This window comes from Leuciscus leuciscus (assembly GCF_965113295.1).
Source record: "Leuciscus leuciscus genome assembly, chromosome: 5".
NCBI lineage: Eukaryota > Metazoa > Chordata > Actinopteri > Cypriniformes > Leuciscidae > Leuciscus > Leuciscus leuciscus.
The window spans coordinates 35,683,034-35,707,987 of record NC_138729.1 but is presented as its reverse complement, the minus strand read 5'-3'; the positions used below and the strand labels follow the sequence as shown (position 1 = coordinate 35,707,987).

The 24,954-nt window shown below is 36.1% G+C and overlaps 1 protein-coding gene across 2 annotated transcripts in view; it reads right to left on the bottom strand.

Moving 5' to 3' along the window:
* Positions 1-24,954, bottom strand: part of LOC309498514 (uncharacterized protein) — a 52,749-nt gene that overhangs the window by 14,561 nt on the left and 13,234 nt on the right. For both annotated transcript variants that reach the window (XR_014205974.1, XM_082169281.1), the window contains exons 2-31: positions 22,423-22,603; positions 21,548-21,706; positions 21,213-21,405; positions 20,572-20,700; positions 19,677-19,811; positions 12,027-12,659; positions 10,777-10,821; positions 10,575-10,694; positions 7,264-7,302; positions 7,115-7,168; positions 6,847-6,900; positions 5,952-6,059; positions 5,701-5,754; positions 5,534-5,587; positions 5,253-5,297; positions 5,106-5,159; positions 4,905-4,949; positions 4,633-4,686; positions 4,436-4,480; positions 4,296-4,349; positions 4,140-4,184; positions 3,948-4,001; positions 2,336-2,380; positions 2,172-2,225; positions 1,958-2,065; positions 1,729-1,782; positions 1,462-1,515; positions 982-1,026; positions 847-900; positions 653-697 (exon numbers count right to left, since the gene is read on the bottom strand). Coding sequence is in view for 1 of the 2 variants with exons in the window: in XM_082169281.1 (XP_082025407.1) it covers positions 653-697; positions 847-900; positions 982-1,026; positions 1,462-1,515; positions 1,729-1,782; positions 1,958-2,065; positions 2,172-2,225; positions 2,336-2,380; positions 3,948-4,001; positions 4,140-4,184; positions 4,296-4,349; positions 4,436-4,480; positions 4,633-4,686; positions 4,905-4,949; positions 5,106-5,159; positions 5,253-5,297; positions 5,534-5,587; positions 5,701-5,754; positions 5,952-6,059; positions 6,847-6,900; positions 7,115-7,168; positions 7,264-7,302; positions 10,575-10,694; positions 10,777-10,821; positions 12,027-12,659; positions 19,677-19,811; positions 20,572-20,700; positions 21,213-21,405; positions 21,548-21,706; positions 22,423-22,603 (2,813 nt within the window). In the remaining variant the exon portion in view is untranslated. The remainder of the gene's footprint in view (positions 1-652; positions 698-846; positions 901-981; positions 1,027-1,461; positions 1,516-1,728; positions 1,783-1,957; positions 2,066-2,171; positions 2,226-2,335; positions 2,381-3,947; positions 4,002-4,139; positions 4,185-4,295; positions 4,350-4,435; positions 4,481-4,632; positions 4,687-4,904; positions 4,950-5,105; positions 5,160-5,252; positions 5,298-5,533; positions 5,588-5,700; positions 5,755-5,951; positions 6,060-6,846; positions 6,901-7,114; positions 7,169-7,263; positions 7,303-10,574; positions 10,695-10,776; positions 10,822-12,026; positions 12,660-19,676; positions 19,812-20,571; positions 20,701-21,212; positions 21,406-21,547; positions 21,707-22,422; positions 22,604-24,954) is intronic.

Genomic DNA, 24,954 nt, shown 5'->3' with positions numbered 1-24,954 from the left:
CGTAATAATGTATGATTTGCAAAAATGAAAACTGCTGCTTCTGTGTAGATGAGAGAATCAAAGTGCGCGTTGTGCACACGCTACATTGATTATGGCCAAGCATGCGCCCTTAAAATAGCATATGAATAACATGCGCAACGCGCCACTGACTTTAAACTATTTTTTCCTGGTTAGTGGCGCAATTGTTTTCTAAACCTGCAAAATAGCAAGAAGGAACGTTTGCGCCGGAACACGCCTCCTCTTTGCGCTGAACCGCCCCCGGGAGCGCAAGTGTATTTCTTAGTTAACCGACGTGCTTCTGTGGAGGGAAAAGTCCGCTTTGCGCGGGTGCAAAATAGGAATGATACATGCGTCGGTGTACAAAGTCACTTGCGCTGGGTGCAAGATAGGGCCCTATATCTGACTACAAACTCTGTTTCCAACTCTTGCTGTCACGCTGAAACAAAGATCAACCCAACAGACTTGTTAACGACCTTTTTAAGTTTAATAGTCTATGATCTTCTAACCTTTTTCAGGCCAGTCTGACCTTGACATGCCTGTATCAACCATCTGCTATTATTATTAAACAGGTTTTACGAGCTTTTATTATAGCAGCAGTTTTCTATATTGGCTAAAATTCATAGAATATTTTAGTTGATGATAAGAAACATACATCAGGTCCTTTATCACCTGGGTCTCCAACAGAACCAGAAACACCCTGCAAGGCACATAAAGAAAATCAGCACAGAACAAAAAAAAACATTTATAACTCAAAAATGTGATGTCTTACTTTGCAGTAATGGTAAAGCACTATAACTGATATAAAAACAAAAAAAAAACTTGATATTAAATGTATGAAATGGGAACCTGTGTACCAGGCTTTCCTTCTGGTCCCTCAGCTCCAACTTGACCTTGTAAACCCTGCAAAAATAGCAAAAGTATATATGATATATATATGAAAAGCATAAATCTTGACTGCTTTTACTCATTCAATTCTCTTACCACTATTCCAGGTATACCAGGGGGACCATGTTGGCCAGCTCGACCCTGAAAATAATAAAATAGGTGAATGTGATCAAATGATACAGAACAACGACTTAAAATTTATCTTATTCATAATACACGGTGTTTAATATCTACCTTAACCATAAAATAAAACATATGAATAAATCAGAGACCAAAACTTTAGATTTATTTAAGAAAAGTTTAATAAAAGTTTATTATATATATAAAATTCACTACATATATTTATATAAGCTTTTATTCATTTATTAAATAAATGTATATACAATTTTATTAAATAAATGTATGTATATGACATAATATGGATATCACCAATCATATTTTTCTAATTATTGTGAATTTTTTTCAACTTTTTTTCTTAGATAATATATATATAACAATTTTTTTACATTTTAATTATTCCCAAAAAAAAGAAATACAATTTGATGCATCTTTATATGAAACAAATATTAAATTTACTCTGGATCCTATGGGTCCTGTTCTTCCAATACCACCAGGTTCACCCCTACTGCCCTATGTTTAAAAAAGAAAGGAAGGAAGAAAGAAGAATAGTTATTGATTTATGTGCATGTTTTAATAGGACACAATGAAAGGACCTTTGGGCAGCATTGTTTTTTAAGAGTAGCTCTCATTTTGAAAGAATACAGTTGGTTGGATGTAAAAGGGTGAGCTATAAGAATGTTTTTGGTGTGACATCTCCACCTGAAAGTCATAAACCACTCTGACCTTTTGACCCTCTTTTCCAAGCATTCCCTGAGGACCCACTTCACCATCTATACCCTTCAGGGGAAAAGTGTGAGAGAAAAACGATTTAATTTGCCATGAAATCTTCTTTTGAACCTCAATTGTCAAATATTATGCCTGTAATGCTTTAGTTCTGCCTACGAGTCTATCTGCTTGTTTCACCATTGCATGAAGTAAGGCATGTTATAGGGAAGTCTCTCTGCCATTGTACCTGGATACCTGGAGCACCTGGCTGACCTCTGACACCAGGTAAGCCAAGAAGGCCTGATTGGCCCCTCACCCCCTGAGGACCCATGATCCCTGGTGCTCCTTGTGGTCCCTAAAGACATACAGTACAATCATAAATTGAACATTTTATGAATCCTTCAAGTATGCATTTAAATCTTCATAACTTTTGAATGTATTGTGTTGCTGCCAGAGATTACTTTTTTCCCCTTGGGTCCTCCGTCACCCTTCTCTCCATACGGGCCCTGATAGCCCTGAATCAGAGGCACTAATTAGTGAGGTAATACATGATAAATAACATATTTTACAAAATGTACTCTAATGTCAAAGAAACATACAGTGAGATTTGAATCAGATATCTTACTGTGACACCTGGAAAGCCTTTTGGACCTGGATGTCCAGTCATACCCTAAAAAAAAAAGAAAATTAATAAATAAAAAATTAGGACCATGACAAATTAATAAAAATGAATAAATAGATAGATAGTAATTATTGACTTCTAACTGAAAGATTATTATTATTATTTTTATAAAAAATTTTTGCATTCTAGGCTTTTTTTTCAGAAATATAATCAGACAAAAAACAATAGAAAGAGCCTATTTATATTATGTATTCCCAAAAAATGGTTTCAGTTTTTCTTTTTTAAGGCATCTGCATAGAAAGCAGTTTCTATAGTTTCTAGCCTGCCAGAGCACAACAGCAGCTAGGATTGCAATATGGCTGTGTGAAATTTAATTCCGTTTTAAAGGGGTTCTATTATGCCCCTTTTTACAAGATGTAATATAAGTCTCTTGTGTCCCCAGAATGTGTCTGTGATGTTTCAGCCAAAAATTCCCCACAGATCATTTATTATAGCATGTCTAGTTTGCTCTTATTGAATGTGAGCAAAAATACGCTGTTTCCGTGTGTGTACCTTTAAATGCAAATGAGCTGCTGCTCCCCGCCCCCTTTCTAGAAGAGGGTGGAGCCTTTACAGTTCATGCTTTGGATAATCCAGCAACAGACAACAACAAAACTGGAGATCCTCATGCAGCCAAAATGTTCGGCCTTACATGTTCAAACCGGAGTCGGACACAGATGGAGAGACTCAGGAAGAAGTTACAAATTTTTGAATGCAACAGGACGTTTCTGAATGGTTAGTTGACAAATGTATGTAGTTGTTGTGGAGTTAACTTTATTCAACTTATTGATTAGCATGTTCCATTATTATCATCTATAAATTGTTGTACAGGTGCTCATGTGGGAACTATAGTAGGATGTTGGTTTCGACCCATCTTTCAGAATCAAAGCAAATCCAGAATTGAACTGACCCTCATTTGTGATGCAGTCTGGTGGTAAAATGATTTGCACAGACATTGCAAGACTTTACCTAATTTTTTTCAGCACATTTCCTTCATAAATAAAATAAATCTACGGGGTCCTTAGTGGCTCAGATGCCGGAAATCTGGAGATGCTTATGTTCATTGGTACATCCAAAAACAGAACATTTGTCATGTTTATGTGGCGCAGACATTATATCAATAGGTGCTATAGCGAGGATATAAACATGGCGGAATATGTGCGGCTCACTCCGGGCAGGATCTATGCTAATAGGACAGATTGTCACCAGTCATTGGAGGGCTTGTCTCTACTGTGAGGTCACAGTAGGGGGAAATCTGGAACAGCGGATTTTCAGACACTGCTTCTGATTTGTGGGAGGATTTTTACCATTATAGTCTGGTTGTTTACACACACTGTGGAGACACATCAGTGTTCAAACACCATGTAAAAGTTAATTTTGCATAATAGATCCCCTTTAAAGACAAAGTGACTTGAATCAATCTAAATGTACATCTCTAGCATGTTAATCAGAGTTATAATGTATACAATACATATACAGTGCATAAAATGTGTTATATTGGTTGCTGAAGGTCTGCCGTATGAGTTTATAAGAGTTCTCCTATAGATTACATTCAGTATATGAGAAACGGACTCACCATGGGCCCTTCAATGCCTTGTAGCCCTCTGATACCCACTGGACCATTTGGTCCCTGTCCACAAACAAAAACCATCTCTAGAGCATCCATTTCATAAACACAATATGTTATTGTACATGACAGATTATGTTTATGACAGATAATGAGTTCCCATTTTGTACATGCACACATGTACATGGTTTCATAACTTACTTGGTCACCTTTGAGACCCTGTGGACCACCCTGACCTAGAAGTCCCTGTGAAAAAATAAGCAAACACCCATGAACAATGTTAAATGTCACAAAATACCCCTATTTGTATGTTTTTTCTACTTTAATAGCATTGCTAGTCTACATGGTGAAATTGACCTGTGACCCTGGATGACCAGGTGGACCTCTATTTCCCTCAATCCCTCTAGGCCCCTAAGAGGAACGGTCAGAAAAGGTTTCATATTATTTCCTCTGATCATTCTGTAAGAATAAAATAATACAATAAAATGTCAATATACCTGAGGGCCCTTCCGCCCAACAGGGCCAGCAGGTCCAACGTCCCCCTGTAACAGCAAAAGTGTTTTGGTTAATCAACAGCTTCCAATCAGTTTTCAATATTTGTAGCTGACATAGTCAGATAATATTGCCATACTTTAATGGTTTGTACAAGATTTCACTACAAATTCAGCAAGCAAGTCTCATCTCAATCACTTACTTCTGAGCCATTGACACCTTGAGCGCCAACGAATCCTGTAGCACCTGGTGCTCCCTGGCAAGACACATAAATGCATAACTGAGCATTCTTAAGTACTATCCATAAATAGCTGAATAAGGGTGATTCCTCTGTTAAAGCACTTTTGACTATTTGAAATCTTGATAAATGTAATTTCTTTGAATCATGTTTCATTTGGGAGCAGTTATTCTTTCTTATTAAAGTTGAACAGATTACTTATGTCTAAATAGATAAACAGATTATTTGTGACTCACCACTGTCCCTGGAGGACCACGTTTTCCATCATTTCCTGGATCACCCTAAGAAAATAAAATGGTTTATACTGTCAATATCAAGATAAAAATAAACTGTGAGTTAATATTGTTATTATTATTCAATATTCATTTTAATAAATTGTTATTTATTGAAGCATGATGACATGATGATTATTACAAAAGTTAATTCAATTAACTCACCTTTGGACCGGGTGGTCCAGGGATCCCCTCAACACCTTGTAAACCAACAGATCCCTAAACAAACAAAAAACAACAACAACAAAATTAGCAGTACAAGAATAATGTATGTGTGTGTGTAGTGGTGGTGGGGGTGTATAATTTACTTACTGGAGGACCAGAAAATCCAATAAACCCAATTTCTCCTTTTGAGCCCTTTAAAAATAATAATAATAAAAAAAATCAACATCCAAAAATGAAAATAACAAAAGCGAAACCATTCTCACATTTGTCAATAACAAGACATGTCTTTTAGTGGTAGTTTCCCGTCCTGATCCACTAGGGGGCAGAATGTATGTTGAATTTGTACACACACACACACACACACACACACACACACACACACACAAATAAAAAATATTATAAATATTTCAGGCGCAGACTTTTCTTACCTTTTGGCCAGCCTGTCCTTTGTCTCCTCTGGGGCCAGGGGCACCAGGAAAACCCTACTCAAGAAGGGAGGAAAACTGCTTTATGTACAAAAGTATATTAAAAAATATCTGTATGAGACAGTTACAGGGGAGTGTATTTCAGAATATTATGCATTCTCATGTTGTACCTCATCTCCTTTGTCACCAGGGGGCGCTGTGTCACCTTTGTAACCACGAGGACCCTTGAACCACAACCAGAAATATACTGCATATGGTTTTCCGCAATTTAAGGTCATATGTTACACAGCCACAATTTATAGCTTTACAGAATCTATCCAAAAGCACTAACATACCCACACTTGTGTCCCAACTTGAACTTTTACTACTACTACAACTACAAAAGCTATACTATTAACATCCCATGCAGCCTCAGTCTCACCTGTAGGCCAGGAATCCCTGGAGATCCAGCCACCCCATTCGGCCCGTTCTTTCCATCGTTTCCTTGAGTCCCTGCTCGGCCTCGAACACCCTTTGGTCCCATGTCACCCTGTTAGAAAGTGCTTGCTTGTAACTCAACTCTGTAGACGCTTTGAATCTACACTAATGTTCAATAGTTTATTTATTTATTTGTCTTTTTAAGAAATTAAATTACGATTCATCAAAGAAGACTTTGTTACAATTGTTACAAACAAATCTATTTCAAATAAATGCTGTCCTTTTGAACTTTCTATTCATAAAATAATTTTGAAAAAACAAATGTATTATGGTTTCCACAAAAATATTAAGCAGCACAACTGTTTTTAACATCGTTAAAGGTATAGCGGAGGATCTTTCCAAATTTTAGCTAAGACCCACCCTCTCCACTTTTTGAAAAGTTTGATTGATTCACCAGAATGATTGACAATTAGGAGGACCAATAGTATAGGTTACCCACCAGGAAGTAAAACATCCTCCGCTATACCTTTAATAATAAGAAATTATGTTTCTTGAGCACCAGATCAGCATATTCAAATGATTTCTGAAGGATCATGTGACACTGAAGACTGCTGAAAATTCAGCTTTGCCATCACAGGATTAATTACATTTTTAAAAAATATTAAAATAAAAAAACTGTCATCTTAAATTGCAATAACATTTCACAATATTACTTTTTTTACTGTATTTTTGCCTTAGTGAGCCTAAGAGATTTCTTTCAAAAACTTTTGAACAGTAGTGTGCCTCAGTAACATTTAACTGCTGTTGAAGATACCATAGAACTCTCATTGCTATTCTGAACATATACATTCACACATGCACGCACACAAGCAAAGATATTGTACTTTAGGAATAATTACCATATCGCCTCTACGTCCTGGTGGTCCTATCTGGCCTGGGTCTCCAGGTAATCCCTTCAGAAATACAACAATTAACCACAGAACTCTATATTCCAACATGTGATATTCTTACCATAAACAGTACTAGTCAAAGATGCACAATGACCCTCAATATAGTTGGTGGTCATTGTAATATCCTTTCATACTCTGCAAAACAGGCAAGTAATGTGTACTGTAACAGTTCAGTCTTCATTAACTGTGTTCTGTGTGTTTGATTATGTTTACTCACGGGTAAACCAGGTCTCCCTGTCTCACCCATTGGTCCAGGGTGTCCCCTCTCTCTCTGCGGGACATCCGAAGGAAACAGTTTAGTAAGAGAGACCATGTGCCTATTATATAATTATGTTTTACTAATTGATTCCAATTTAAAATACTTACAGGCCATCCAGCTGCTAGCAACTGATAATAAGATGTTCGCTAAAAAACAAACAGATGAATGAATGTCACATACTTTATCAGAGCTTCTGTTGACAGGCAGTTTGAACAGTCAAATAATATATACACTACCAGTCAAAAGTTTTGGATCGGTAAGATTTTTAATGTTTTTAAAAGAAGTCTCTTCTGCTTACCATGGCTGCATTTATTTGATTAAAAATATTTTAAAAAACAGTAATATTGTGAAATATTATTACAATTTTAAAAAGCTGTTTTCTATGTGAATATAAAGTGTAATTTATTCCTGTGATGGCAAAACAGCATTTTCAGCATTATTACTCCAGTCTTCAGTGTCACATGATCCGTCAGAAATCATTCTAATATGATGATTTGATGCTCAAGAAACATTTATTAATATTGTCAATGTTGAAAACAGTTATTTATATTTTTTATAACTAAAAGTTATAAACTTATAAGTTATAAGTTCCTAAAAGTTCTTTTGAACTTTCTATTCATCAAAGAATCCTGAAAAAAGGTTGTACACAACTGTTTTCAACATTTATAATAATAATGAATGTGTTTTGAGCATCAAATCCGCATATTAGAATGATTTCTGAAATGCTTTTCGGATCATGTAACACTGAAGACTGGAGTAATGATGCAGAAAATTTTGAGGCTGAGGATCACAGGAATACATTTTATTTTAAAATATATTAAAATAGAAAACAGCTATTTTAAATTGTTTTTTTGTATTTTTTATCAAATAAATACAGCCATGGTAAGCAGAAGAGACTTCTTTTAAAAACATAAAAAATCTTACCGATCCAAAACTTTTAACTGGTACTATATTATATATGTGACCCTGGACCACAAAACCATTCACATGGGTAAAAGTTTAATTTATACATCGTCTGAAAGCTGAATAAATAAGCTTTCCATTGATGTATGGTTTGTTAGGATAGGGCAATATTTGTCTGAGATACAGCTATTGGAAAATCTGGAATCTGAGGGTGCAAAAAAAACGAAACATTGAGAAAATCGCCTTTAAAGTTGTCCATTTATGTTCGTGATTATGCTGCATTCACTCACAAAAATAAATGTTTGATATATTTACGGTAGGAAATGTACTAAATATCTTCATGGAACATGATCTTTACTTAATAGCCTAATGATTTTTGGCAAAAAGAAAAATCGATAATTTTGACCCATACAATGTATTGTTGGCTATTGCCACAAATATACCCGTGTGACTTGTGACTGGTCTTGTGATCCAGGGTCACATATATATATATGTATAATATGTATATATGGGACCAGTACATATATGTACATATATACATGTATATACACATATACACATACACATACACACACACACACACACACACACACACACACACACACACACACACACACACACACACACACACACACACACACACACACACACACACACATATATATATATATATATATATATATATAAATACATACTGCTAGTTTCAAACATTATGTTGTTATTGTTAAATAGTAAAGTAAAAGTAAAACTATAAAATTGTTTTAGTTAATTTTAAATAAAGATTAAATAAAATAAAAACTGAAATAAAGATAAATTAAAGCTAATAAAATTATAAAGGCATAAAAAAAATACTAAAATTAAAATGAACACATGCAGAAAAAACAAACAAATTCCAAATATAATTTATTTTATTTTATTTGTATCTATTTGACTGTTTAAGCTGTCTCAATTCACTCATTTTGGCATTCACTATGTAGTAAATATTAAATGAGCAAACAGTTTTGTACCCAGCCTCTGCACGAATGCATAAATACAATTCAGACTGCATTCGCGAGGTGATGAGGAACACTGTACCTGATTAGAATTAAGAGGGAGAAAACTCTTCTAAACAACAAATCTTCAATCTGAGCTCTAATAACACTTAATGCCTGTATGTTTCAATTCATCTCAATAAGAAAACAAACCAGGGAGTGTTGAAAGGCATCTCTCCTGTTCAAATAGAGGAGAAGAACTGAAGGACAGTGTACGCTGTCTCTACAGTGTGGGCTGGAAAAGCAAAGGCCTCGAACCCACATAGACACACAGTCTCTGTCACACTGTTATTAAATCACCCTGGCCGCCTTTATACAACATTTGTCTTGGCACATGCTCAATTGGCACCAGGGCAGGGGTTCGGCTCACTCCTGGTCCAGAGAAGGTGAGTTTAAGAGAAGCTGGGGAATCGGACCTCCCAGTGCACTTGCCTAGATGACCATCAAAAACCTTAGTGTACACTGAACATTTAGACATTGTAATAAATGTAATGATCTAAACTAACTAAATAATCTTTAAATATGTTTTGGCCTTTTTCCAAATAATTTTGATCACTGATCATGGTGACAAAAATCTGAGGAAAAAAGCCAACAAAATATTTAAACATAATTTATTTATTTATTAAACCATGACAATGTAGTGAAGATTTATATGGAAAATTGGGCCAATATTTTCTGCCAAAAATACGTACAAAAGAAATTGACATCATTTTCCGAAACAATAGCCAAATTATACATTACACCATATGAAATGATCATCCATATTGAAGCACTTATATAACTTCCACAATTATCTAAGCTAAAAAAAATTCACATACAGTAAGTAAATAATTAAATTGAAAGTAAAAAAATGTTTTTTTATTAAAATAAAACACCCCAAATCACCAATCAAAAAAAGATGGTCTAAAGCAACAGCATCTTAGAATGTACATAAAGTCTCACTCTTTCAGAAAGGTACAACTCCCTCTCCTACCACCAATGGCTCAATTTATACACACGACTCCTCTTTGGAGGACTAAACTCATCAATCATAATCCAGGATTGTGCCAAATGACGAGGAACAACATTTGGACATGCTCCACAAAAAAACAAAAAAACATTACATAATGCCAAGTTGCCGCTGCACAATCACAAGCAGATATTCACAACTGTTTCGAGTTATGAGAATCTACAGGGAGGTCAAACCTGTGGTTTTACAATTACATTTAATTATATGCTCAAAAATAGAGAGTCACAAATAGATAGAATACAAGGTCTGGCAGGAACACAGAAAGACTAGGTCATCCAACAGCTTTGAAAGACACAGGGCGGTGGCTCACTGGACCATGTTCAACTTTGGTAAGGATGGGCAGTATAATCGACTAATACCTAGATTCATCAAATTTATGCTAATTCAGCTTCAATCTTTTTGTACCAGGCATTTAAACTGTGGTACATAGAATTTGTGTTATATCTTTAAGGCTAGTCAGACTGTTGAGGCCTACCCTGAATGCAGCCCAATCCTCCTCTGTGTTCCTCCAAAGGTAGAGGGCTGGGAGTCCCGGTGGACCTGGGGGTCCTGGTATGCCTCTCGACCCATCTGCTCCTCTGAGTCCTGGAGAACCCTGTCGAGACATACAGGTCAAATCAGTGTCATCTTCACAGAACACTGCAATATGTAGTATTTAAAGAAGTGTTTTTCCTCACCTGATCGCCTTTGTATCCAATAAAGCCGCTTTTACCTGCACACCCCTGTGCAAACAAAAACAGCAATCTTAGAGTCCTAAATATGAAGCAGAATTAACTTCATGGGACTTTGGCATTTATCAAAGCATTTCACCACAGAAAAGTGTGAGGTTACTGTCATCAACCATCATGCTAAGTTTATAGAGGATTGCTTTTCATTTTCAAATATAAGCATGGAAATCATGAAACAGCAGAAGCAAAAGACTCTGTGAAACCATAAGACTCATGAGTTAATTAATATTTATAGGTCCATGCCCTTTTTAATCTTATGTATATTACGTAATGTGACACTCTTAGACATGCCAATTCGTAGTGCTGCCAGACCTCAAACCTTAAGCAAAGAGCAGCTTTAGAACTGAAAGAACTACAGGCCTGATATTTTGGTTTTATGCAAGGAGGTTACAATTCAGAAAAGGGCAGCTGTAGTAATGTAATGTTACTGATGTGAAGGATGATCAAATGAATGTTCCGTTAAACTCCATTAAGAGAGGGAATGATTATAACATTCAGCTTTCAGCAATGAAGTATTCCAAAATAGTTCCTAGCTCATTTTACTGCCAAGACTATTGTCCATTCTGGAATACTTGATTCTGATTGGTCAATCGCAGCAAGATGCATTCATATTTAGCGCAGAAATCGTAATCCAGTCATTTCAATAGGAATCGGCACAATCGGGAATTTCACGTAGGGGTGAAACATTTCGCCACGCAGATTGACACAAATGGTGCCATCTTCTGTCTCATTTATCAATTGTAGTGAAAATGATCTCAGAGGACTTCAGTATTGATATTAGTGTACTGTATTTGTGTTGCAGTGTTTAACTTATATTGCTCAACCAATTGTTTTCTACATTCTAATGGACTATTTTCAAGAATATACTTGTAAAATTATTACATCATTTCAACTCTTAAATTAACTCAACTAATTAATTTAAACTTGATTGTTTCTATATATTATCCCGTTAATATTTACATCTGAAAAGAGATTCACCAATATAATAAACATAAGATTGTTTCTATTACATAAATACAAATGATACTCTTCATATAAACAAGTTTAATCTATTTAGTCACCATGAGGGGGAAGGTTTTTGAATTCAGATTTTCAATTTGGCACATTTTACAGAAAGAATATCACTTAAGTATTATCAGCTTCCCTGAGAGCATGTGATTTCACCTCATTTCATCAGGATTTTAGTTGTGGTAACTCACTCTTTTCCCTGGTGGTCCAACAGGCCCTGGAGGTCCACTGAGAAGCCTGTATCTCCTTCCATCCATGCCTAATATAACATCACCATGTTTAAGTGCAACTTGTTCCTTGCTTGTGTGCTTGTAGTCAGCTTGTCCACTGCCTACTAGCATTTTATACCCTTTTTTTGAGTGAACATCAACCAAAGGCTGTTTAACTACTTTACGGGAGTACCCAGAGAAGCTCTTTGAAGGAAGTAAGAAACCCTCTTCAGTCAGCTGGTTTAACTCAGGATGGACTGTGGGCCTGACAAGATCCTTTTGACTGGCTGATGTCTTCACATTCAAAACAGAATCCAGGTCAGCTGTGTCCCCAGAGGGCTTCAATGGGAGCCGCTCCAGGCGGCCTTCACCCAAATCTGTTTTCATTTTTTGAGAGGTGAAGTTCTCATCTGATGATTTGAAGGTGGTGGACTGAATCTTTTTGTCAATTGTGTCCTTATACCTGCTATGTGTGCTGATGGTGGGAGACTTGAGTCGGTCAGACTCATCCACCACTACAAAGCCACGAACTGAATGCTTTGAAGTTTTGTTCGGATAAGACGAAATGTCCCATTTACTATTAAGATCTTCATTCTGGGAAGAGACGCTGGAGTTCTGGAAGAGAACAAAATAATACAAGAGATAGACTGTGAGGACATTTTTGCATGGCATACAAGATACATTAGCAAAACACTAAGGGGCTATTCCATTAAACATTTCAGCACAAAAACCCATTGTCCTCATTAATCATCTGCAATCTAGTTTAACCGGGTACAATGTTGCACTGTGGGTATTTAAATCAATTCATTATCATTCCTTTCAGCACAAACATGCTCGCACCTTATTCACTAAAGTCAGAGCTACTTAGCTGTTGCAAATAATGATTGCTATATTACTTTCAAGAGAAAGCAGAAGGAAAACCAAATTCCATTTAAAAGAGATATCTGTGTCCCTTTTCTATTAATTATGGCAGCAGTTATTCATCAAATTATGGAGAACAGCATTTTAACGGGGCATACAACCAGACATGGTTGAGTTGAGCATCCTTTCTGCATTTTCTTTTCAAACCAGGACACAAGCGCCAGATGACCACTAAATGAGGTACCATGAAAATTAAGTGAATAATGCACTGAATGAAAAGATTATCAATTACGATAAGGGAAATGGCCTACATGTGATTCTGAGCTCAGAGACCCAGAGGCTCCATCCCACTGTCCTCCTCTCTTCCTCTAACAATAAGCTACAGAGAAAGAGCAGTCAGGCACTTAACACTGTAAGGCGGCTGCCTCAGATGAGAGGGACACTTGATCCTCTCAAGGGTGACACAGCTCCCCAAATAATTGTTTTACCCTCCTCAGTGCTACAGGTTACATCTTTGGCTGGAACTGTACCGAACACTGGAACAACTCCTGTGAGAGAAGCTGGAGCAGAACCACAAGCTACAAGACACAATTACACTTTGTTCAGAAGATACGCCAGTGGGATGTTTGAGAGGAAGTGAGCTACTAGATCATTTAAATGGTAACGGAGCATATTACATGTTAAAGATTTTCATTAATTAGTTTCTAGAATAAAACACCAAAAGGTGCTACCCCCTTCTAAAACTTTCTATTCTTCAAAGAATCAGAGTTTTCATAAAAATATATAGCAGCACAAGTGTTTTCAACATTGATAATAATAACTTAAGAAATGTTTTTGAGCAGCAAATTTGCATTTACATAACAAAATATCAACCCAAGGGACATTTATTTTAATATTTATACACACACACACATTTGAATGCTTGTAAAAAGCAAAAAAAATGCTTGTAAGATTTCGAACTATAGATGCATTGTTTAAAATTAAGATAAAAGTTATTTTGGTAATCAAACTAAGCAATGAAATACACCTTTGGATAGGTATAAACCAGGACACCTGTGTAAACTTGAGGGGAACTTTTTCTGCGGTACAATGACCATTTGCACTACTCTATCATTTGTACTTTACCATAATTTATTTATATGCTATCTAACTATGACACTTCTGGTTATATGTGATTTCATTGACTCTGTACAGTACTTGACAATGACCGTTAAACTGAATCAAACCAATAGTCTATGGTGCTAAAGACCAAAAACTGAAGTGAAGTCATAACTACTAACTCATTCTGGAGGTTTACAGAGACTGGAAAATGATGAAATACAATGTCAGAGCTTGGAACCCAAGGCCCCGAGCAGGATATTATCAGTGTTCACCACGGTTGACCCAACAGTGAATGAGAAGAGATGCCATAAATCAAAAGTTAAGACACAGGTATGAGGGAAATCCTTTCAAGTCATGTATTGAAGGACCCAGCTGGTCTAACCAGACACTCCCATCAAGAAAATCAATCAGAAATTTTTTGTGGATCATCAGAAAGGAAATTATGGTGGAATTGGTAAAGAAAAAAACAACTATAGAGTATACAGTTTAGTTGGCTACCAATGACCTCAGCACCTCAGGTCAATCAAATTATCTGGACAAAAACAATAAACACTCACTTAACAAGTTGCTGACCTCCAATTGTATTGGTGTCTTACAATCTCCTTAAACTTCCACTCAACCTGTAGTTTCCAGCACATTTACCCTCTTAGTTTACCCCTGTTCAGCAAGTGAACATGTTCATGGGAAAGTCTCCATTGTTGATTCATGTAGCGACTGGGCAAAGAGATCTAAATCCAATCTTACAAAAGTTATGTGTAGATACGTCAGCTCATACAAGAGCCAACCAAGCTCAAACAATACAGTCTGATTTATACATTTGCACTTTTTGTCTTTAGAATTAAAGAAGACAGATGTATAATTAGATAAAAACAGATCATAAAAAATTGGTAACACTTTACTTAAAGTCTTTATATATAATGCATTATAAAAGTATTTTTAATATTTTAATTATGCCTTGCAATGCACCACATAATGCATTGTATGGTCACATGAATAATTGTAACCAGTTATAATACATTATAATACTTATGTTACACCTTTAGAAAGTCAAATGCATTAAAACACACACACACATAAAAAAATTCAGATGTAACAAGGAATCTGCAAATATTATAATGCATTTTAACTTTGGTTACAATTATTTATGAAAAAATATAATTTGTTATAATGTACTTTATGAATACCTTTATAATGCATGCATATACATACAAACTTTAAGTAAACTGCTACCCAAAACATCATGTTGGTTTAGGTGATACTTGCACTAAAATATCCAAATAAAATCTGACCATCTAATAATGAATAATGAAATGAAGCACAATTCAAAAGGAAAGACATGTATTTGTTTCATACCATGGCTTTCCATTTGCCCTCCACATGCAATTCCACATGCAATCCAAGCAGAAGGAGATCTAGTACAAGGTAACATCCCATACAGGCACAGCACACCATGATTGCTGGAGATACACACTGCACCACAGTCGCTGTATCCCTGCTAAAGCTCCCAGACAGTGCAGGCTTTCTCCAAGTGCCCTCCCAGAGAGAGAACCTCCCAGACACAGGAGCTGTGCCCAGGCTTCACACACTCAAGCCAACTAAACCTTCAGGCAGCCATTAAGATGAACAGCACCCAAATAAAATGTACAATAGCCACTTGTAGTGTCCTATTTGAATTATGTCTGCAGAAGAAAATGGGCAATTAGGTCGTTTTGAAGGAGATTGAGGACATTTGTCCAATTGTTTGGGGTTATTAAGATTTTTTAAATGCTTTTGAAAGTCTTCTTTTTTTTTTCTTTTTTTTTTTTTTTTTGATAAATAGAATGTTAAATAAATTGAATGCATCCTTGCTGAAAAAATAATTTCTTTTTTTAAAATCCTGCTGACTTTTTAACGGTAGTGTACGTTCTTTGCAATATTGGCTCAAATTAATAGAAAATGGGATAAAATTGATGGCTTTTAAGGAGGGTGCGCTCAAAGATGACTTAAAGTGAAAGAAACTTTCTTAAAATTTTCATTCAAGAATGAAAATTCTATAATTCATGTCTTTTCTTATGACTTGTTTTTTCCATGGAACACAAAAGATGATATTTAGCAGAATGTTTGTGCTGCTATTCTCCATACAACAAAAGTCAACGGTGAGCAAAGGTTGTACAAAAATGACAGAAACACACAATAAAAGTATCATAAAATTGCTCCATATGACCCATGTGCAATATAAGTCTTCTGTTACTAACAGAAAGCTAAAATTCCCTCCGCTGTAGCTGTCAAATCTAAGTTAACCAATTGTAAATACACAAATTGGTTATAAGACACAAGAACCAATAGCGTTTGGCATCAGCCTATTGAGGTCAAGCCTTTGACATGCCACATTATACAGTATGTGAACATGAATGACATTTGAGAGCTATGTTGGAGAAGATTACCAAATACCAATGGACAAATTTCAGTGTTTTTCCTCAAACAAAGACTTGGAATATGAGCATATGATTCAAATATGGCACTACATTCATGGCACTTGTTATCATTTTTATAGCTTGATAGATAAGAAAGGCAAAGAGGACATGCATGGAAACTTCAGATCAGACAAAGCCAGTTTTAGAACCAAATTAGAAGCTACTTTAGATTTTCCATAAACACAAATGATTTCTCCATCCCTGCTGAACAGTGACAAATAAAAAACACATTCAGACAACTGAGAAAGCAGCAGAGAAGAGATAGATTTATGAAAGCACTGATGAACCATCCATCAGAAATGACAATTTGTTCCAGAAATACACTTGATGGGGTTAGTTTGATTCAAAGCAAGTTTTTAAGCAGACCTCCAGCTCTCAGAATCAAAGCAGTGGGATGCTGTGTGACCACAAGGTCATTAAAACAGAGATGATTAGTGGTAATGGCTGCCATGGTTACAGAGGTAACTCAAGGAGATCAATCACAGATGAAAACTCTGTTGCCTGACTTTCCTGTGAGACCCTGACTCTGAGGTTTTCACAATTTCACTGGTGGTGGGTGTTGGAAGCCATGATTCCACATAGCCTAATTAATCAAGCAGCAGTAACCACAAGAAATGATGGGAGATGGTCTCTTCACCAAACATATTCAGTGTGCACGTATATATTGAGGTTCACACTAGAGAAAAACTTTTTAGCATTTATTTCTTATCAATTACAAATTACATTACTGTATTTGAAATTGTATATTATTTGATTGACAATTAAGGATGTGAGGAAATATTCTTTTATAACTAAATCCAACGGGCACAAGAAAACTCAGGAGAAAAGATTATACAACCAATAATAACACAAACAATACCAGACAATGAACTGAGGAAACTAAGGGCTTAAAGTCCCTCTGTAGTCAATAATTGTATTTGTGTTTTTTTTCTTTCAGGTATATTTTTGCCGTTTTTGCCTTTTATTAGGATAGGACAGTAGCTAGACAGGAAGTAAGGTGGGAGAGAGAGAGAGGGGGGACGGGATCGGGATAGGTCCACGAGCCGGGACTTGAACTCAGGTCGCCCGAAGCACAACGGGGCTATATGTCGGCACACTTGCCCACGAGGCTATATGCGCCGACCAAAATGACATATTTAAATTCTTCATGCCTTAAAATAGCTTGAATGCAACTCTACACCCTTGCTTCATTTAGTATTATGCAGATCAATGAATATGCTAATTAGCCCCACCTCCACCCATGCCAGCTAACAGATTCACTCTGCCAACTTACTGAGGTAACGCAATGGTATCGCTCATTACAACGTCGAACACATAATGGTAATTAATATGATTAGCCTTTTGCTTGACTATGTTATCAAACAGCTAATAATGTGTTGCTAATGTTACACAAAACTGTTCCCGTTCGCCACCTCAGCCCTCTAACAATCATCAGAAACGCTTTGAACAACTCAGAACGTCAGGCATATAAAAGGAGAAAGGCTTATAGTTCATCATAAGATTGTAATATACATCATACACCCACTATATTGCAAAATCTACACGATTTTTCATATCAACAAAAAAATATACCTCGAGACTCCCTTGCTAGTTCGCTGTTAATGATATGCTAAAGCCCAGTGGCACATTGACATGATTGGTTACAAGGTAGTTTGTGATGTCAGAAACACCAGCGATTTCAAACCGCGTTTTTGAGACTGACTTTTTTTCAGTGCAGTTTTAAGGAGAAAATACTCAGCAATGGTGTTGTATTATGAATTTGCACATGGTTTGTCTTAAAGCACATTAAAAACACCACATAGACAACATATAAACAACATTAAAAACTTGATTTTTACCACAGGGGGTAAAAGTATTTCCATACTTTAAATACACAGACAGGGTAATGAAGGTCAAACAGAACAGGTAAAGAGCCTAAATAATAAGGAAACTAACTAGGGAACATAACTCAGGAAAAGCAGAACAGGGAACAGAACAAAAAACACAATTAAACTAAACAGACAAGAACTGCATGTTACAATATGAATCTATCAGATCATCTTATTTTTAGGTTTATTTATATTATGGATGTCAGAATTTACTGTGAACTTTTGGACCACAGATGTCATTTTTTTTTATGAAACCGTGAGAATATCTCAGGCTGTATATTAAAAAATAAACTTAGAAAAAGTGTGAAGTTTTATCTACTTTATGACTTATTTTAGCTTCAGAAGGGTGCACTAAATTACAGTGCAGAGATAGTAATAATATATCTAACATTTATGAGGCCAGAATAAATGGATGGCAGACAAACATTTCCAGGAACATTTCCATGCTGTGCTGACGGACATGTGCAGAACAGAACTCCCACAGTTCCTCTGTCTCATCTATAATTACTCCATACAGGAATGATCAAGTAAAAAATAAAAAATAAAAAATATAGGATTATATAGACCACAATTCAGCACATTGCCTGGTGTTTAGGGGAGGTATTTTGTCAAGTGTGGCAGTATTGTCCTCCAGTAGTGTATTAAACTCTATTCAGCTGATAACAGACAACATTATGTAAAAGTGGCCGCACACCCACAGCCAGTTAATATGCAGGCAGTGTCTAGCAAAATACTGCAGGTTGAATATTAAACATAAGCTTTTGAGGTGCAGACTGCAATCAAATCATAATGTACAGTATGTGAAACATAAGCCTGGTAAACTTCTAAAAGAATGTCCAGCAGTGCACAGTGCAAAAGCAAATAAGGTGTCTAATGACTTTCCAGACGCTTTGCAAGCTTTGGAGCTGTTCCTGAAGTACACTAGCGATCTCACAGGCTACCCGTTCTTACTCTCCCAGACGGGGCGTTTATCAAAAATGGCCCACCAATCTCAGCACAGCTCCTCTCTGTTACAGCACCGTGCTGAAAAAAAGACCGTTCCCATGATGATAATTCATCATCACCCTTACCGTGTAGGAAAATACAGCAACAGCTTTATGAGGACAAATGAGAAGTCAGAGTGATCCTTTCTTTCTCATTTATTCAATTCCCTGACCTTTAAAGTCATCCATCTCTCTTCTCCAGCTGAGGTTCATTCTTCCCATATTGTACTCAGGCTTTGTCTATTCATAGCTGTATAATTACTCACTGTGGCTGTGTTTATCTGAGGTTTTATGCTATAATTCATACACATATTGCTTGTAAACTGACTATTTGGAATCTCTAATTAACATTGGGATGTCTCTTACCAAGCCATGTGATTCTCTGGGATCAGGCCTGAACCCTAGAACTGAAAGAATATTGGCAGTATCGTCAGTGCCAGTGGAGGGATCTGATGAGAAAGTTCTGTCAACCGTTGAGCCAGCTGAGGACGACAAAGGGCTCTGTAGGTAAACAGAGGAAAACAAGATGTCACTAAAACACATTACTTTCAGTGGTCAAGATTTTACCAGGATTAAAGGTGAAGCGAGTAATTACTGTTCCAACAGCATCACCAAATTCAATAAAAAAAAAATAAAAGACTTCCCAAAAACTCCCCCCATCTGCCATTGGTCAGCACACATAGATTGTCCCGCCCCAAACTCCAGAGCAATGAAAGCCCAACAGAGCATCAGTTCACAAATTTTTCAGGCAAAGTTGTGTATTTCCAGTTATATTTGGATAGGAGCAGTTTTTTTCCCATTTTAGTCATACATTTTGTCTTTAGACAAAAATATCCTTTACATTTAGTATATATATATTGTCATGTCAAGTTCAATATTTTTGTCATCTTAGAAAAAACTTTTTTGTTGTTGCAATTTTGCTAAGGGCAAAATTAAACCAAAGGTTCAAACATTTTACATCTATCTCTAACATTGCTGACTATGAGTCTATGACTGACCATTTTAAATGATCAAATGTTTCTAGATTTTTCTCCTTAACACATTGTTAGTGCATTGTTAATATCTTGGTGCTGTTTTTTTCTTGTCGTATTTTAGTTAACAGTATGTTTTAATAGCAATTGTTTAAATGTCTATGACGCATTGTAGTAATTTCATTGATAAGATTAGCACTTTAAAGAAACAAGACATCAACTTATTAAAGAACATTACAAAAATCCAGTTCATGTAACTGCTTTCAAGTACAGCAAGTCCACAACTCTACCTCAGTGCTACTTTCTGTCTTAATAAAGCTGCGTCCTTTCAAAGGTTCACACTTATACTGATGAAGAGCACAATGATCCTTGGCAGCATTAGCATCTCCCATTATGAAGGTCATTTGTCTCAGCTCTCCCTGTGAAAACAGACACAGACTTCACAGACAAATCTGAGCTATGACATCATCCACATAACAACCCATTAGCTGAGCATTGATTTCACAAGAGTGTTGGTCAAACGTTCACTCACATGCCTCAATGATTTAGGATGAATTGTGAACTTGATTCCACAGTCACCATGATAAAAAAAAAACTCATTGTAACTCCTGGCATGCTGTTTGACCATTCATTTTTAAGTTAAAGCCATTGAGATGATGGTTTTCACAGCTGTGAAGCAAAGTGATGTGGCAGGCAGACATGTTTCCCATGACGCATTGCTAGTGCTACATTAGCAGGATAGCTCTAGTTTCTTTAATAAACATTCTTCTAAACCACTGTGTTGTAGTACGACATATTTAGAGTCTTTAATCAATGACATTAGGAAAGGCTGGTTGCCCAAGCATGATGGATTCTTGACATTGACATATAGTTATGTGTACCTGTCTATCCTCTTTCCATACTCTTCTTGCATATGACAAATGAACAATACCTCAAAGGGTGTCTCAAACCCCTCCAGGATGCCGCCCACCATCAGTAGGCCATCTGTAGTGATGCCCATGTAAGGGTACATCCAGCTCACTTTCTCCACCAGCACACAGTCCACATACACAGCCAGCCATTCAAACGCAACCCCAACTGAGATCCAGTGCCACTGCGAGTCAGACAGTCCTGACACTGAAAACCTGATGCCAGAGGAAAACACCCGATGTTCAAAAGACAGCTGACAACATAATGGGGTTTCAAGTACACTATTATAAGATCAATGTTATTTCAGAAGTGGGGAAAGCTTAGTGATTAGCGCCATGTGTTAAATGGTGTTTGTACTCATAGTCACGCTGCTGGGTGGTGATGAAGGTGATGCTGTGTGGGCCTGTACGGATCTGGAGTAAAATGTGATTATAGAAGTTCAGCAAAGTCAACACACTTCGGTCCACATCCTGAGAGCTCCGCATTTGAATCAGCACGGTGAATTCATCTGCAAAGCTATGAAAACACATGGACACTTAAAGTATCAAGACAAAAACGGTTTCATTTTAATTCAGAGAACTTAAAAACCATATACTTCTGTTAAAACATTTGGGATCGGTACGATTGTTTAAAGTTTTTGTCTTATGCTCACCAAGGCTGCATTTATTTGATCAAAAATACAGTAAAAACAGTAATATTGTGAAATATTACTACAATTTAACTGTTTTCTATTTTAATATATTTTAAAATGAAATGTATTCCTAGAGATTTCAGCAGCCATTACTCCAGTCTTCAGTCACATGATCCTTCAGCAATCATTCTAATATTCTGATTTGGTGCTCAAGAAACATGTAGTATTATTATTATCACAGTTTAAAATGGTTGGGCTGCTTAATAGTAGACCATGATACATTTTTCAGGATTCTTTGATGAACAGAAATGTCAAAAGAAAAGCATTTATTTGAAATAAGATAATTTTTTTGTAACAATGCAAAAGTCTTTACTGTCACTTTTGATAAATTTAATGCATCATTGCTGAAAGTATTGATTTCTAACAAAACAAATAAATAAATAAAAATACAGACAATTGAACAGAAGTGTAAATGTATTCAAGATAATTTAATTTAACCTTTTAATCTAATTTAAATGAAAAATTGTCATGAAAATTGTCAATTCATTTTTAAATAAATACATTTGAAATAAATAAATAAACAAACAAATAAATGTCAAACCTTGATCCAAATGCTTTCTGGGTGGGCATAGTGAGTGTGGAATATAGGCCAATGTCCAGCACTGGACATCCCTGTTCCTCCTCATAAAGGGTCACGTTCCTGCTGGCTGGTACTAAGCCTGAGAACTGCTCAAGTAAATCCACCCTTTGTGTAAAAAGATTCAGATGTGTGTTGAACCCCCCTGCAAAAACACAAGAAACAAAGTTTACATGGATAAGTTTATCTGTTCACGAAACAGAAAAGGAAAAAGGCCTTTAAAGACATTTTAATTAATTCAGCAAGTGACCTGCACAGAAACAAATTACTTAAATCAAGTGGCACACTTCATTCATGTTCATGATACTACATTTATTAGTGAAAAATAATGACAGAACATTGGTACATTCAAATGTTGCATCATCGCTTTATTCACATTCTAGCTGACTTGTTTTAGCCTATTATGGGAAAAAGGGCAAGTCTCAAACTGTCCAAATCTCCAGGGCTTACGTAAAGTGACTTTCCGCTTCGAAACTCTATCCACAATTGACCCTACACCATCGTGCACTAACGCAGTCAGGGCCATTGCTGATGGATGATTCTGGGGTGAAGCATTCCCGTGGAGGGCTGCATTTTCCCCACCTGATCCCCAAAGGACATCAAGGGTGAAGAGAGCAAGGCCTTGATTAACTTTCCATACCTCGCCTGCACAACATGTTCAAGGAAACCCTAAAGAGTCTTCATTTTCCCTTCCTCCTTAAGTACATCTAACAATGGAAGGTCATCCTTCCAAACCAAAAAATAAAAGGTCTTGGATAGACAAAATACACATCAACTATAAAAGCAAGATGTTCATTTTATGACGCAATGTTTCTGTTTTCATTGGAAATCAGACTCAAAGTTGTTCCCGCTATTCAAAGAGACAAAAAAAAAAAAAAATCGATTTAAAAAAATGACGGCTACTTTTCCATGAATGTTGAAAAGAATTCAGAAATAACTCACTGTATATTTAACCTCTAAATAAAAACAAATCTCAATAGCCATATATGGCAAAGCACTGTATGATTTGTTCTTCACAAGAAAGATTTCAAGACATGATACATTGACCTTACAACCGGATTAGAGATTTCCGTTAAGAGTATTTCCTCTTTAGCTGTGGCCGACTTCTCTCGTTTCATTCATGGTGAAAAGGGCCTTTTAACGCTCACTGCATTCAGGCTTCAGTCATCACTCATAGTCCTGCAAGCAGCGTGACCATAAGTAGCAGACTCACATGAGCTGATAACCTGATGAAAGGTGCACATGCCACCATTCTCTACATACCACAAGCACACTAAACCAGAATACACCTCACACTACAAGGGTCACGCAACTTATTTTATTTTACACTGCAAAGGTGTTTCAGAAGCTACATCTAATGTGGCCTATGCTGAAAGTATTTAAACAGTTTGTAGGATCTAAGGATTACAATATCAATAATTGATATTATTGAATTCAATAACAACATGTGTGTGTTACTCTAGGAATGCATACATCCGTGTTGTTTTATTTTTTTATATGATTTCATTTTATAATCATTAGTCATTTATGTAGTCATTTAATTTAGTATTTAACCCTTTATTCATATTTATTTGATTCACCATTTAAACATTTTATCATTTATTTTTGTCAATTTATGTTTTTTATTACTTATTTTATTTATTTCCTTGCTCTTGCAATGCTACTGTTGTTAAATCTTATGATTGGGTGGTCTGAGTTCTTTGTCTTCATGAGTAAGAGATTAGAGAATGTCATACATTTAAAGTAAAAAAGTTTTTTGAAAATGTAATGATGCAAAAAGCGTTCTGTGATTGGTAGGGGATAGAATATATAGTTTGTACACTATAAAACATTACACATCTGGAAAGTCCCCATAAAACATGAAAACCCAGCAAGTGCGTGTGTGTGTGTGGAGGTTGGTTTTGAGGTCCAAAATATCCTCACTATTAAAAAAATTACGTTGAAATTGAAATGACGAAACCTGTTGACCACCAACTAGTTAGCCGGACCTAACTAGTTAAAAATAAACCAATGTTTAGGTTAGGTTTATGTTTAGGGGTAGGGGGTCAGGTTAGGTGACCTTACATACTGAAAAAACAATGTGTGTCTATGAGTGAGATGTCCTCACTAATATAGTCAAACAATTGTTTGTGTTACTCGTGTCATAACATTTTTGCATTTTATTGAGTAAAATATGAATTGATTGTACTGATATAATGGAAAAAGATAGTTTATAAGTCACTTAAAAAGTTGAGTTTAGGATTATGCAAACATTGATTAACGTTTTTTTTTTTTCAGTGACAGTTTTGCAGGACTTCAAAGAGATACGTGCAACACCCCATAACATACAGACCACATGGCTGTAACACAAGACTTTAAACAGCTCAATATGATTTCTGTGGGGTTAGAGAGGAGCCAGATCAGAAGAGTGCATCACTTTCAAAGAAAATGGAGTGACTTGAGTAGGTTAAAGGAGAGAAATCATCTAACATCTTGAGACCATGTGCAAAACTGACA